The sequence below is a fragment of the Arachis ipaensis genome, chromosome B10 (genome assembly GCF_059453495.1).
Source record: "Arachis ipaensis isolate K30076 ecotype BB chromosome B10, ASM5945349v1, whole genome shotgun sequence".
Taxonomy (NCBI): Eukaryota; Viridiplantae; Streptophyta; class Magnoliopsida; order Fabales; family Fabaceae; genus Arachis; species Arachis ipaensis.
The window spans coordinates 134,606,010-134,621,367 of NC_142435.1; the positions used below are offsets into that span (position 1 = coordinate 134,606,010).

Here is a 15,358-nt window from a genome sequence, read left to right on the forward strand (position 1 = left end):
TTAAAAAAATTATCACAAGCATTCTGGCTAAGAGATGGCATAAAAATTTTTCCCATGCAATTAACCTCAACAGGCTCAGTAGAACAAAAAATGTTTTTGAAGAAATGAACAACCTCCCTTTGCAAAATTTTCGGATCATCAGACCAAGACCCATCACTGATTAGCAACCCATGAACCTTGTTAGATTTTCTTCTAAGGATGGTTTGCATATGGAAAAAGCTAGTATTTCTATCATCATACCGAACCAATTGATCTTCTAGTATTTCAATCCACTATTTGATCTTCGCTAAATTTTGAATTTGGATGCCACATATTAAAAGACACATCATTTATCACTTGAATTAAAGTCTCAATTGTATTCATTATTATCTTTTAAAAATCAATCTAAGTATGGTGATCTTTCTATAATTAAAATTATATACAAATAAAGAAGCATTCTGACGTTAATAAAAAGTATAACACAAACCCAAAATAGTTTCATGAACCCACTAAGGCAAAAAGTCGCATAGATCTTTGTGCTTATTTGGACGTTATTATTTTGATAAAAAAAATATTTTTTTAATAAAAAAATATCTTTTTTTTTATTTTTTAGTGTGTTTGGCAAATTTTTAGTAGTAAAAGTAAAAGTACTAAAAAAATAAAAAAATATATCGTTTTTGATAAGTTGTAATTTAAATTTTTTTTTTTGAAAAGATCTTTTTCTTTTAAAAAAAAAGATGTTTTTTATATAATAAATAAACAAAAAAGTACTTTTATATTGTTATACCCAAACATAATTGATAGATAAAAATATCTTTTTGCATGAAATATCCAAACATAAAATTACTTTTACTTTTTCATAAGATCTTTTAAAAAAAGATAACTAAAAAAAAGATCTTTTTTTAGAAACTCACCCAAACAAGTCATTAATCCACTAAAAAATACGCACCAACATAATTGGAAGAAAGAAAATTCAAACTATTCAAAGAGTTGAAAATGAAAAATAAAATAAAATGAAGCTAGAAACCTATAGATTATATGTATTTGTATACAACTTATAGACATGTATGTATGTCAGTAATTTACCAAGTACCTTTAAAATTAATAAGAAATACAGACATTAGACACACATTACTATATTTTAGGTAATTGATTAATTAAAGTCATCAAATGAGATACACCACATAACAAATTAGACATTTTACATTTTACATTTTTCATCAAATAAGGTAGGTTTCTTTTCCAAATCATATATATCCATCATATGTGTTGTGTAACACCTTTGAACAATTCTATTCATTTGTAGGAGGAATCATCCAATTGGGAAGAAGGATATTAGCACTAGCATTAATTTGGATACCTTCTTCATTATCATTATGTTCTTCATTATCACTTCTATCTTGTGGCATTCCTCTGCATATATATTGATCAATTAATATTTGAGTTTTCATTCAATAAAAAGCCATTAATCCTATATCACTCACCTAATATTCAAGTTTTCTGAGGTTTGAGGTGCAACAGTATAATTATCTTGCAGCTCCAATTGACGAGTCTGTTCTGTGGTAGCTTTTTCTTTCCCCTTGATCTAGTTTTCACTCAATTTATATATATATTCAAATTCAGTGTAAGATTTGAAATTCATGTATATAGTCAAATTTGAAGGAAAAAATTGTTACCTTCTTAGCTAGTGAATTGTTTTGTTCATTTAGAGCTTTCTCCTGTTCAATATTGTATAACATAAAAATGTAAATATAATAATAAATTTAAATTGTAGACTAACGAAAAAAAATAATGACGTGTGTCCACATTGGCTGATTGGAATTTGTTTTCTAGAATAAAAATAAAATACAAACATCTCTTAAAAGTTAAAAAGATAATAATAATTATAACAACAACATCACAAGCGTCTCTCATTAGAAAAAAAGATAACCTTATTAATTACATTCAAAACTAAAAGATTAGTAGTGAAGGTATAAATAAGATTTAGTCAAAAGGAGAAACTGAGACTTCTGTTCTGTCACTACTTTTAGGTTATATTATATTAGTGCTTAAGGTATTGTTACTCCAATAATTGACTTGCTAAATTCTAAGTAGCTTTACATGTGGTGATTTTCAATAAATCCTCACAGTACTTTGATTTATGATTTTGAACTTCTCTTTTGTAGTTTGATTCTGGTTGATGTTGGAAAAGGTTGTCTAATTTAATTTTGTCAATGTTTTCTAATAAAAAAATAGGGTCATTGTCTTTTGCTCACAACTTTATAAAATTTTAATTTTGTTAATAATACTTAAAATTATCTCAGTTTCATATTTAATGAATTTGAATTATTTTAAGGTTATATTTAATATTTTTAAATTAATTTTGTCAAATATATACCGTTATATATAGCCAGTGGCATGACAATTGGCCATAGAAATATATTTGATAACATTTAGAGATGTTAATTGTTAAATTAATTAAAACAAGTTACACGTCAGAGATAAAATTAAAAATTTATAAATATTTAAGGGTTTAAAAATATATTTTATTCTAAAAGATTTTGTTAAAATTTTCAAAATGCATAATTTTTTTCCACTTAACTTTTTGAAGCAATAATTCTTTCACTTGGCCATCAAAAAAGTGTTTGGCTCTATTTTCCAATTCTAATAATAACTTTTCTTGGAAGATTTTGAGTTGAGATTCAATGTCAAAATAGTTTTGGACGTATATATTTGATTTTTTTTTTTTCTAATATCGAATTAAGGCCAAATTCCAGTTACCACGACCTTAGCATGTTTTGGGATTAATATAAGTCTTGAAACTTTATGTGTATATCCTTCTGCTTTTCTCTCAAACTAATAAAGCATTTTTTATAATATTGTAGACTCTCTAGACTATAAAACATATAAAAAAAAAAAAGTAAAATTATCAACAAAGAAAAATAATTAGACAACCAGCATAATTTATTATTATTGATCAGGAGTTAGCTATCACTATTTAAATTAAAAATGTAGGCTAAAATATATTTTTAGATTACTAGAATAAAAAAATTAGGTTGATAGCTAAAAATAACAAACAAAAATAATAAATTTTGTTGGTTTTCGAGCATTTCTCTAAAATAACTATTAATAAAAGGTTTAGTTATTCTGTTAGTCCTTATATAGCTTTACTAAATTTTTAATTAGATCTTGATATTTTTTTTTTTAATTGGATCTCTACACTACTTTAAATTTTGTAATTAAGTCATTTTTATTTTAAAAATGTTAAAATTAACATAATATTTCTCTTAAAATACATTCGGTTAAAGATTTAATTAAATTTTTAATTATGAATACCTTCAATTTACGAAAAAATATTCAGTTAGATCTAACATTTTTTACGTTAGGAAGGACCTAATTATAAAATTAAAAATAATATAGGAACCTAATTAAAAAAAATAAAAAATTAATTAAAAATTTAGTAAAACTATAAAGACCAATAGAATAATTAAACTTAAAAAAAATATTTAACAAAAATCATAGAAGATTGTTTTTGTTTACCAAAAATGATGATCAAACATTAACTTTAGATCAGTTTTAGTGAACAAAGACAATCATATATAACTGTCGGTGAGTTTCTATCTTCTATAGTTATGTGATCAACATTATTATCTTTTGTGTGTATTCTTTGTAATTAAATAAAAGCAAACAATAATAACCTTTTTCTGAAGCAGTGAGATATTCTCATACATGATTTGATTCTGCAAGTTACACATGATAAAACAATCATCAGAATTACTGAATATATATGATATTCAGTTCAATGTTCAAAACAGTCAAATTAAAGTTGCTTCCATGGTTTTAATTTATTAATTACCTTTCGTGATCTAATTTGTTTAAGAGCAGAATCAAGCTGTTGTTCTAAATTCTGAAGTTCTCTCATACTTAGGCCTTGAAGATCTTCACCCATAAAATGCCTGAAAAAGGAAAAAAAATTAGCATAAACACAGATATGTATTATACTAATTACATATATACAAGAAAGGAAAAGAGTTTTAAACCCTTGCTTAATTATTATTATTTGATACCTTTGATTCCTTTGTAAGACTTCCACCCTTGCTTTGAGCTTTGCATGTTCTAAAGTCCAGTTTGCCTGACACCACATATCATAAATTAAATTATAAAAGTATGAGAATAGCTACATATATATACATACAACAAGTTGAAGTTGTTCATGAGTGGAGAATTTAGATAATAAGCATTTATTATTATATACATACATATATACCATATATCATTATACAAGATTTTTCGGTGATGTACATACCAAGAAAAAGAATTTAGGGAAGGAAAAAGTATACAAGAATTTGGTTAACTACTGAACTTATAAAAATAGAGAGAAAAATGTTAATCTAAATATATTGTCAACCATTCATATATTATTATGTGAATTTGTGTGATACTTTTCCATTTCACAATATTTGTCTAAACCAAAAGCCACATAGATTAAAGAAAACAACATAAAAAATAATTGGTAATAATGGTACATGAAAATTTCTATTATTAGCAGAACTAATACTATATTTATTCTATTTCTTAATTATATATATAATAAAAGTAGGAGTATAAATAGAAAAATTAAATTATAAATAAAAAACATATTTTAAAAATTAAAAAACAAAATAAAACAAATCATATATAAAAATGTTACGTACACACTAAAAATTAATTACTATATTCTGTGGATAAATATATGTTGTTTATTATTTTTATATATTTTATATTTAAATATATATTTTATACAAATAACTAATTTAATGACTGATTTTTTTATCTATGTGTAATATGATAGAAACATATATTGTTATAAATAGAAGGAGTAACTGTATGTTACAAAGTTAAACACTTTGTCTAAGAGTAAAACATGAGTGAATAATCAGACAAAAAAAATAGAGATATATCATATATGTGAAATATCTTAAATGCACTTTATATGAACTTAGTGTATAATAAAAATAATTAACATAATTTAATGATATTGTTTTAAATGAAGAAGAATATAGTATTTATATCATTATTGTTTTCAACATGGCCTACATTTGGTCCCTGAGCATTCGCCACAAGCTGCTGTCTCTCCGCATATGAATACCTTTCATACCTTTCGATTATCCTCTCCATACTGTTCACAAGGAAAAAAAAAGAAGCAAGCAAAAATGAGCAAATTAAGTTGAAACATTATTCACACAGAAATTTTCTTCACTTGCTACAAATACATGAGGCATCTTTTAGTCTTTTACTATGATAACATAAGCAAAACTGAGGCAGTATCTTGACACAGAAAAGGGACAAAGACAAATAATCACAATATTTTGAATGTCATATTTTAATTTTAAACTTTAAAGTAATAGGTCTATTATCTATATATAGTTCCTCTCTATAGTATATATTTTAGTTAATTAATCTATTTCAGATCGATATGAGATTCATCTCCATCCCATACTTGATATCTAAATTTCTCATCAAACATCTTACTCAATAACAAAAATAGTTCATGAATATTAAATAAATAAATACAAGAATATTGGAAATAGGTTATAAATATTGTCAACTTTAATGATTTTTTTTTTTTGAAAAAACTTATTGAGAACTCGAAAATTATAGTGTTCCATATTTATTTGATTTGCAAAGTATAGGTGTAGTATTTAGTTATAGTAATTTGCAATGAGAAAGGGATAACTATTTCTATGAAAGAATTCAAATATAAATACATATTCATTAATATTTTAGTTTTTGAATAATTAAATTTGTTACCCTGGGTAAAATATTGTAGAAAAAAATCGATCGCATATTCATATACAAATACAGTTGATTTGGTGATATAAATCAATTAATGATTATTATATATCCTAGAATGTGGAGACACTTTAAATAAGAACGTTTGATCTCATTCATTGAATAAATTATCATGTATTAAATTTTTGAAATGTAGCATAGATTAAAAAATATTATTATTATTAAAAAATGTTGCTATTTTTGAAACCGTTACTCTAGTTTTGAAATTATTTTTCTGATTTGTATACGATTTAAATTTTTAACAAAAAGATTTATTAAAAGATTATTTTATCTTTTTATAAATTTTATAATATTATATTCTACTTCCATTTCATTATTATTTTGATATTTTTTATTTTTTATGAGTTGAATTTTTGTTTACAATTTTTATTTTTTTAATAATTCTTTTTTTTTAGATTTTTGAATATTTATATTTTAATCTACCAATTCTTATTGGTAATTGTTTCATTTTTAGTGTAACAATTCTTATTCATTTTTGAATAAAAATTATTGTAAAATTGAGATTTTGAAAAAAAAAATCATTTTATATTAATTTAAAAAATTTAATATCATTTGAATTAATATTTGTTAAAATCATTAATTTTTAGTCTATTATTTTAAATAATTTAATTATTTCTTCTTTTAAATTTTTTAATTTACTTGTTGATTTAATTTTATTCCTAGTTTACATTTTTATTATTAATTCACATTTTTTAAAATATTTTTTTTAATTGCGGCTAAATAAACAATTTTTATCATCTTTATATAAGTGAAGGTTATCCTATTAAGAATATTGAAGCTGAACAAGGAAAATTGTTTTTGAATCTAGGACAGCCATCTTTCTGGAAATAATTTTTCTCAGAGTGATAAGTGGTGGAGCTTAGTTCAGGCAAGGGGCTATGATCCTTCCAAATTATTTTATAAAATATTTAGTAGTACTTTTTCAAAAGATAAAAAATAGTTCGATTGACTTAAATATTTTACTATGACTTAAAGTATCTAATAAGTTCAATAAATAACACTCTTTCTATCTTTAAGTTCAAATATAAAAAATTATATATTTTTTATTTATTTAATTTAATATTATTTTATATTTTACTATTTATTTAATTTAATTTTTTATATGATAAAAAATAATAGAACATTCAATAAGTATTAATATTATTGTATTTGTATAAATTGATAAAAAAAATTCAATAAATATTATAAATATTAATATTTGTCCTTCTAACTTCTTCTTTACATATTTTACAGGATATATAATCAAATTTTTATATAAAATAATAATGAAAAATCAAAGAATTGATACATTTTTTAAAAGGAAGGCTAATATTTAAGAAGGAGAACATATAACTTTTACAATATCAACACATGTAGATAGTTCTTCTACTTTAATAAATCACGAAGAAAGTGAAATATAACCTTCAAAAGTTCAAAAAGTTATATCTGATGACTTTAACCTTAAATTTTTGGAACGAGATCTTGAGAAACGGCTTTAAATTTGGCAATATCACCCAAACCAGATAGATGAGATTAGACGAGTTTATCTTAAATAAAGTCCATATCAAAAATATTTTGACAATTATTTTCTATCTGCCCCCAAAATTTTGTTTCAAGTTCCGCCACTGAGAGTGATAATGGTTATTTAGAAAAGTGCACCTGCTTATTAATCTTTAAGTCCTTTATAATTAGTTAGATTTAGGATCAACTTTGTCATTTTCCCCCTCTTTACTATTATTTGGCAAACTTTATTTTAATTTTCCTGACAACTACTACTTTATATATATATTCTCTCTCTCTCTCTCACTCACACACACACACACAACAATTTGAAGAGTAGTTATTAGCTATGCATGTCATTTAATTTATTTTGTGTTTATGCAAAAGCTATGTAAATAAATGACCTCCATCAATATTAACTCACAGTTAGACATCATATATTGATCCACTTAAAATTGCAGATTAAACTCGATGGTGACAAGTAAGAATATACAGGTTATGCTCCTTTAATCTATTGTGTGCTTAGCTGGATAAAATGTTGGTGGGGAAATTGACACGTAAAAGAGCTAGCTTAGCTTAAGTAATGATTTTTTTAACCAAAATTAATTAACTTAACATTGGATCCTAATCTTTAAGAATAGTAGTAGTTAGTCCTGTCATTGCTCCTGTAGAGAGTGCTATAATATATACTCGAGTATGCTATTGATTTTTGTTGCAATTTGATTCGCAGCATCAACAATCTTGTCAGGTTGTCAGCTTTCTGTTATATTTCTATTCCATGCAATCATATTACATCAACATAAATTAAAAATCAATCATCAACTAATCAATATATTTAATATTCATAAAAAATATAATTATTTTAATAACAGGTTAATTTATTAAAAATATATATAAATACATACAAATAAATAATAGTTGGTTTCAGTATTTAATAAATATTTTTTATATTTACCGTCGACAAAAATGAGTAAATACATTTATTAGAAAAAATATGCGTGTTAGCTAAAAAATTCCTTAATATATTAGAAAAATGTTTGCCTAATTTTTTTTTTATCTCATTATATTTATTTTTTTTAACTCTGCACTATGTTACACCTGTAAAACATAGTCGATCTTAAGTTTGGATAAAGGAGGAGAATTGTGTTAGGTCTTCGATAATCACCATAAAAATTTAGTGAAATATTTATGATATATTTATTTCACATGTTATCTTTTAATTTGACAAATAAAAAATTAATCTGTCAAAAAACTAAATTTGATTTATCATTTGATAATATATTATTATATATACAAAGTGAAATCTAAATTCTTAACACTCGTTTATGTGAACTAGTGAGCTAATGACTCGGCCAAACTAAATTATTTTTAACTCATTATATTGATAATCCTATGATTATAAAATAGAGTGGAAGTATTTTGAAAGAAGGTAAGACTCTATATCTTACCATGATACAGTAACACGACGAGAACAATAAATACCAAAACAAAAAAGCAACATAATAATTATTCAATCACTATTTTCTAAGAGTATTGTCATGGTGATTGGTCACTTCAGTTATGCTTCTTTCGTTTATGTTTGTGTATGAGGCAGTGTGCTATGTCAGCGAGGGGTGTTGGTTTTTAAGAGATAAAAAAACACGTACACTTTTTCATGGCCATGTCCATGAGAATCTGTACGGTACTTATGACTTCAGTTCTCAAAGGGTATCTTTAAATTTTCTATTAATAAGATTTCATCATCCATGCCCTTTAATCTCCGCTTTCTCTTCCTCCCCTCCTAAATTCACTTCTCATCATCATCGTCGTCGTCATTTTAACCCAGATAACTTACTCTAATAAATCTTTAATTAGTAATTAATTAATTACATGTGAGCTACTATAGGCCATGTTGCCAATCTTTTCACACTTACAATTGCATCAAACACCATTACTCGCCAATAGCTACTAATCCAAATTATCCACATCCCGGTATTAAAACGTTGCATATTGTAAAATATTTTATATAATCATCTACGTTAGAATATATTTAGGATGTTATATATTAAAATAATGTCGAATTATATCTCATCCCAATTATATGCTTATTTAATTTGATATTAAATTATTTTCGTTATTATTAGATTGTATCCTAAACTTATAAATAGGTATTCTTCATTGAATATGGATCTAGCTTATTCTTGAGTTATTATTATAAATATAATTGCATCTAATCTTTTGTATAATTATTCATCTGAGGAATATAAAGAGTAGTTATTTTCGCTGACATACCAGGAATCGCTAGAGAACTGAAAGAGCTTCCCTTTGGTAGAGAAGATGATGAGAGCAACCTCGGCATCACAGAGAACGGAGATCTCGTTAGCCTTCTTAACCAAACCAGCTCTCCTCTTAGAGAAAGTAACTTGGCGATTGATCTTGTTCTCAATCCTCTTCAACTGCACTCTCCCTCGCCCCATTCCACCAAAAATTCAGCACCAGAACTTTGATCAAACACCTTGTGTGCGTAACGCACCGACCTAAGAATTTAATCAAACACCTGGTGTGCAAAGATCACAGGAACGGTTCAACGTACTGCACCGACAAAATTCATATGATAAGTTTAATTTCTTTCAGTGGAAGATAGTGTTTGGGATTTTATTTGTGGGATTTAGAGCTTAGAAGAAAGAAGAGGAAGAAACAACAGAACCATATAGGTCTTGTTTGTTAGAGTGGCAAAGAGATGATTGGTTAGGAATATAATAATATTTTAGGAGAAAGGAGAAGTGGTTTTGAGAAACCGGTGTGGTTTCGTCAAATGCGTTGTCGAGTTCTGATTGGATAGAAGGAGTGTTAGGACGTACGTTCACCTTGTTGCATGGGGTCCACACTGTTTCTCATACCGTCTTTTGTTGTGTCTTTATGAACGATCTTACTTTCAGAAAAAATATATTATAAAATAATTAATAATTATTTTTGTTAATACATGTTTTAGCAAAACTCTTGAGAATAATCAACGGTTGGTATCTTAACATGCATTCCTTTCACTTAATTTGTGATTTCAGGTTTTGATCAATTTTGAGTATTATAAAAAACTCAGATTAACTTAGGCATGTTTCTTATTAAAATTCCACATGTTTGAATAAGAAGATTGGGTTTAAAAATAAATTTAAATCAATATCATGCAAATTGTAATTATTTTATTCAAATTAAATTAAATTAAACAATAAAATCAAACTGTTACTATCTAAATTGTATTAAATTATATTATTTTATTTTTAATTTTTACTTTTGATATACTTTATTTGTAGAGTTCTAAAATATATCTCATCTATATTTTAAATAAAAAATGAATATACTTATCTTTATCTAGTGTAAATAAGATAAATAATAGAGTATAAATATGTAAATAATTTGAAGAATTCATATAAGTATAAATATAAAATATAATTTATTAATTTAAAAAATCCTTGTCACTCAATTTATAATTTCAATAATAAAAAATGACAACTAACAAAATTCGTACATAAACTTTTGTTGTTTATTTGCTACACAACAATAATCAAGAAGCTTTAAAATAAAGAATTAAGCTAAAATTTAAAATTTTATATTTATTATTTAATAACTGAACTTTAGTTTAGTAAAATTTTATGAAAAAATGCTTGTCCTTCTCAAAAACAAAAGCACCTCATTTCATATTTTGTAAATAAAAAAATTATATATTTTTATTTGTACTTATTAAAATTAAAAAATCTAATATAATTCTGTATAGTAATAAATATTCAAATTTATTTTTAAATTATTGATGCCAAATTCCATTAACTATTAAAATTCTCTTTATTTTTATTTATTATGGTAATTTAAATTTTAAAAATATTTTATCAAATATAATTATTATTACTTATGTTTATTGAAATTTATTTTAATTTAATTATCACATAAATGCTACAATTTTTCAAAAATTATCTTTTAAAAATCAATTTTAATAACATATTTCTGAAAACAGCAATAATAGTGGTGTAAATATTGGATTTTTTATTTTAATAAATAAAATAAATATAATAATTTTTTAAAAAAATTACTGAAATCTGTTCTTTTTGCTTATCTCGTTTACACTATAAACGAGATAATTTTTGCACGTATCTCGTTTACAGTGTAAACGAGATAAGCCACGTTAGCCTGACACGCGTATATCTCGTTTACACTGTAAACAAGATACGTGCAAAATTATCTCGTTTACAGTGTAAATGAGATATAAGAAGACAAATTACCAGTCACTATAAAAAGGATGTGTAACCCTTGACCTTCTCCACACATATTTTATACCTTTTTCTGTCTCATTTTTCTCACAAAAACAAGGCAAGAATGGCCAGTAACAGCATATACATAGTTGTGTGTGTTTATCCCAATTGTCGTATGAGAAATGGCCACCATAGGGTGACGTTTGAGTGTGAGAATCCGATACTTTTGTGCACTCAGTGTGTAAGTACGTTGTGGGAGTTGAAGAGTTTGATATTGAGTAACCTCGGTAGTACATAAGCAACGGAGGTCGGAAGGGTGGGGTATAGGTTCCTAGCACCCATGGGTAATGGAGTTTTCCGGTTTTGACTATTTCAACTTCTAGGGGACGAGCATGTGCGACTCATGTTTGACATCCATGGGAGGATCATGGCGGAACAGGTGATAGAGCTTTCCGCCGAGGTTGGAGATATTGGTCATGGTGGTTCTGTACGCTCGACCTATGTACAGGACGACCGACCTCTCGCACCACCACCCATTCATATTGCCATTCCAGTGGATGAGGCAGAGGAGTGCGACGAGGAGTCAGACGAAGCATACGTGGCAGATAGTTCCGACAGTGATTCTTCCGAAGGGGGCGATGATGAAGAGTTTGTACCGGAGATGCCTACCCAGACTGTGGCGCGCCATGTCTTGCCTCCACCTCACCCAATTCCAGCGCTATCGGCAGTGCTAAGTCACTATCATAGTTTGGATATGGACGCCATGCATGAGAGGACTCCGTTTTCTGACACGGGAGAAGAGGATTACAACTTAGACGGTGGGGTAGAGTTTTGGGTCGGCCACAGGTTCAAATGCTGAGAGGTAGTGTTGCAGGGTATGAAGAACTACAGTATTCACAGGAGTGTTGAGTACCGGGTGATCGAATCGGACCGATTAAAGTACCATGTATAGTGTTGTCAAGCTGCAAATGGGTGTCAATAGAACCTCCGTGTGGCCTTTAGGCAGAACCTTGAATACTAGTAAGTTCAACTTTAATAGTGCTTTTGAGTACTTTTGTGCGGTATATTAAGTAGGTTCGAGATATGGCTGAACCAATACTGTTTTGTTGTGTTAGGGAGGTTCGGAGGGTTGGTGGAGCGCACAGTTGTTTAGCACCCACCATGTCTCAAGACCATCATCAGTTAGACAGCAGTCTCATATGTAGGGTCATATTGCCATTGATACAGTCCAACCCCTCCGTCTACCATTCAGGCACTGCAGAGCTGTTTTTCTGGAACCATTTGTGACCTACGGGTGGAACCGTACTACGATGGACACTTTCTGGTCCGCAACTGTAGCATGTTCGACAAGGTATTTTGGGTTTTTCCCTCATGTGTCGAGGCATTCAAGCATTGCAAGCCATTTATTTCCGTCGACGGCACGCATCTGTATGGTAGATATGGGGGAGTGTTGCTTATTGCAGTGGCACAAGATGGGAACAGCAACATCCTGCCTATTGCTTTTGCCATTGTGGAGTCCGAGAGCACCGAGTCATGGTCGTTCTTCCTTACTAATTTGAGATGCCATGTCACCCCACAAGAAGGCCTGCTGGTTATCTCTGACAGATCGTAGGCCATCAAGGCCGCCCTCTGCTCCAATGATAGTGGTTGGCATCCCCCTAGAGCATTCCATGCTTACTGTATCAGACACATGGCTGCGAATTTCATGGCTCGTTTCAAGTCCGCCGAGGGTAAGAGATACCTCATAAACGCTGATTATAGTCCAAGAAATGCTGGGTATGAGTGGTACATGGATGCCAGGAGAGGAGTTTCCCCAGCGATGGCAGACTGGACTAGTCGTTTCCACAACGAGATTTGGCTGCAATACTGCGACAGTGGGCGGCGGTTTGGTCACATGACGACAAATCTGTCAGAGTGCATCAATGTAGTTTTGAAGGGGACACGATACTTACCGATTTCAACCATCGTGCACATCACGTATGAAAGGCTACAGAAGTTGTTCGTGATGAAGGGCAGAAAGGCGCAGTCACAGATGGCGGCTGGAAACCGTTTCTCCCAGAGGCTTATGGCAGCCATTGAGAAGAATAGAGAAGGCATCCCGAAGCTGCGTGTCACTCATTGTGACAGGCATGCCTCTGTGTTTATTGTGGAAGAGTTAGAGCCGTTCGAGGGTTGGTCGCAAGGTTCGTTCCGCGTTCGACTATCAGCGGGTATGTGTGACTGTGGTCTGTTTCAGTCTCTCCTCTATGTTTTTTTATTTGATTCTTACACTTTTTTGTAAACCAATATTTATTTCTAAGTTAAAGAGACTTCCAATTCAAAACATATTTACATCCTTAATCACATGTTTTTGAGACAAATATTATTCAGTTAATTTTAACATATATGCAACTATCTAAACCTAACTACAAGATTATAAGTCGTAACAACCTACAACAACTAAAATAGAGTTCGAAACTAACGATTACGTAGTAACAACCTACCACAATTAAATAGAGTTCTAAAATTCTAGCAGCGACTTATTCTTAACGCTATACACTATACTCCAGGTCTTCGCAACTACCCTAACCATGACTACATACAAAAATATATCTATATGGGATTGCACAAATTTTACTGCAACAGGACTAACCTCAAAGTCGGCTGCCCCAGCGTAATGTGAAGTCTCGTTCAGCCTGTTGATGTCTGCATCATTTCCCGCCTGACATGCCATCGCAGTATATATCGATAATATGGTCAGAAAGGGGTGATAAAGAAGAGAAAGTGATTGACAAAGTCAATCTGGAGCCCAGCAACACGCTTTGAATGATATATTTTTATAGGTATCGACAGACCTTATCTCGTTTACAGTATAAACGAAATAAGCAAAGAAAACAAATTTTTGTAATTTTTTTAAAAATTATTTAATTTGATAATTATTATATTTATTTTATTTATTAAAATAAAAATCCTGTAAATATTTTATTGATCATTATTCTTTAACATTAATGAAAAGTGAAATGTGTAAAGTGTTTTGTGGGATTAAGGGTTGTAATATGTTTGGTGGGTGGACTATGTTATATATTGTCATTGACTTGCATAATTTTTTTCATTTATTTAACTTGTCAATATATTTGTTTCATGTGATTTAATTAGTATTTCTCAATTTTTATTTAATTTAAGTATTACAACTATTTTTAGTAATATATTGATCATAATTGAATGTGTTCACATTAAATAGTTGTTACAATATCAGAATCATATTAACTGTTCACATTAGCATTGCACTAACAAATGTGAAGACGAAAATTTAGCCAAAAACTAAAAAGTGGTGGATTTAATTAGTATTTTAAAAAGTTAAAAACCAAATTAACTCTTTAAACCAATTCCAAAACACTAAAATAAACATGACCTCCATTCTTCATATTCTTTACAACGCCCACTTACCTTTTCTTGAAACAACAGTTGAAAATAAGCTTTTATAAAAAGTTATAAGCTCAAGAATCTATAAAAGAATAGGGTTGCTTTAAAGAGATTTTTTTTTTTATATATGAAAGAAAAAAACATTAAGTATAATTTAGAAGTGCAATTATATATCATGCAAGTTATATCCAAAAAGGTAAGATTTTATATTAAGCTAAAATATATACCGTTAACTTTTTCTCTCTATCTTTTCTATTTTTTCTTTTGGTTTAAAACGGGTTAGGCAAAATTTTTTACTCCCATTAGTCCCATTTAGTATAGTCATTGATTTTCAAAAGTATCAATAATTGCTTACACATTTTACAAACTTACCTTATTTATGTAAAATTTTCCACTTTAGATTCCATGCATATTCTATATTAGCACATCTTCCAAGCTAGCTGGCTAACCATTTTCCTTTTCTTTTCTTT

General features: G+C 28.3%; 1 protein-coding gene and 1 pseudogene across 1 annotated transcript; one reads left to right on the forward strand and one right to left on the reverse strand.

Moving 5' to 3' along the window:
* Positions 1-969: 969 nt before the first annotated feature.
* LOC107623986 (agamous-like MADS-box protein AGL8 homolog) lies at positions 970-9,985 on the reverse strand. Its single transcript, XM_016326404.3, has 8 exons — positions 9,541-9,985; positions 5,035-5,116; positions 4,026-4,090; positions 3,815-3,914; positions 3,657-3,698; positions 1,656-1,697; positions 1,464-1,564; positions 970-1,392 (listed from the first exon to the last, which is right to left on the reverse strand). Exons 1-8 carry the CDS (start codon positions 9,723-9,725, stop codon positions 1,272-1,274), a joined length of 738 nt encoding a protein of 245 aa, XP_016181890.1. The 5' UTR covers positions 9,726-9,985; the 3' UTR covers positions 970-1,271.
* A 1,904-nt stretch (positions 9,986-11,889) lies between these two features.
* Positions 11,890-13,098, forward strand: LOC148581804 (uncharacterized; annotated as a pseudogene).
* The last annotated feature ends 2,260 nt before the right edge of the window (positions 13,099-15,358 follow it).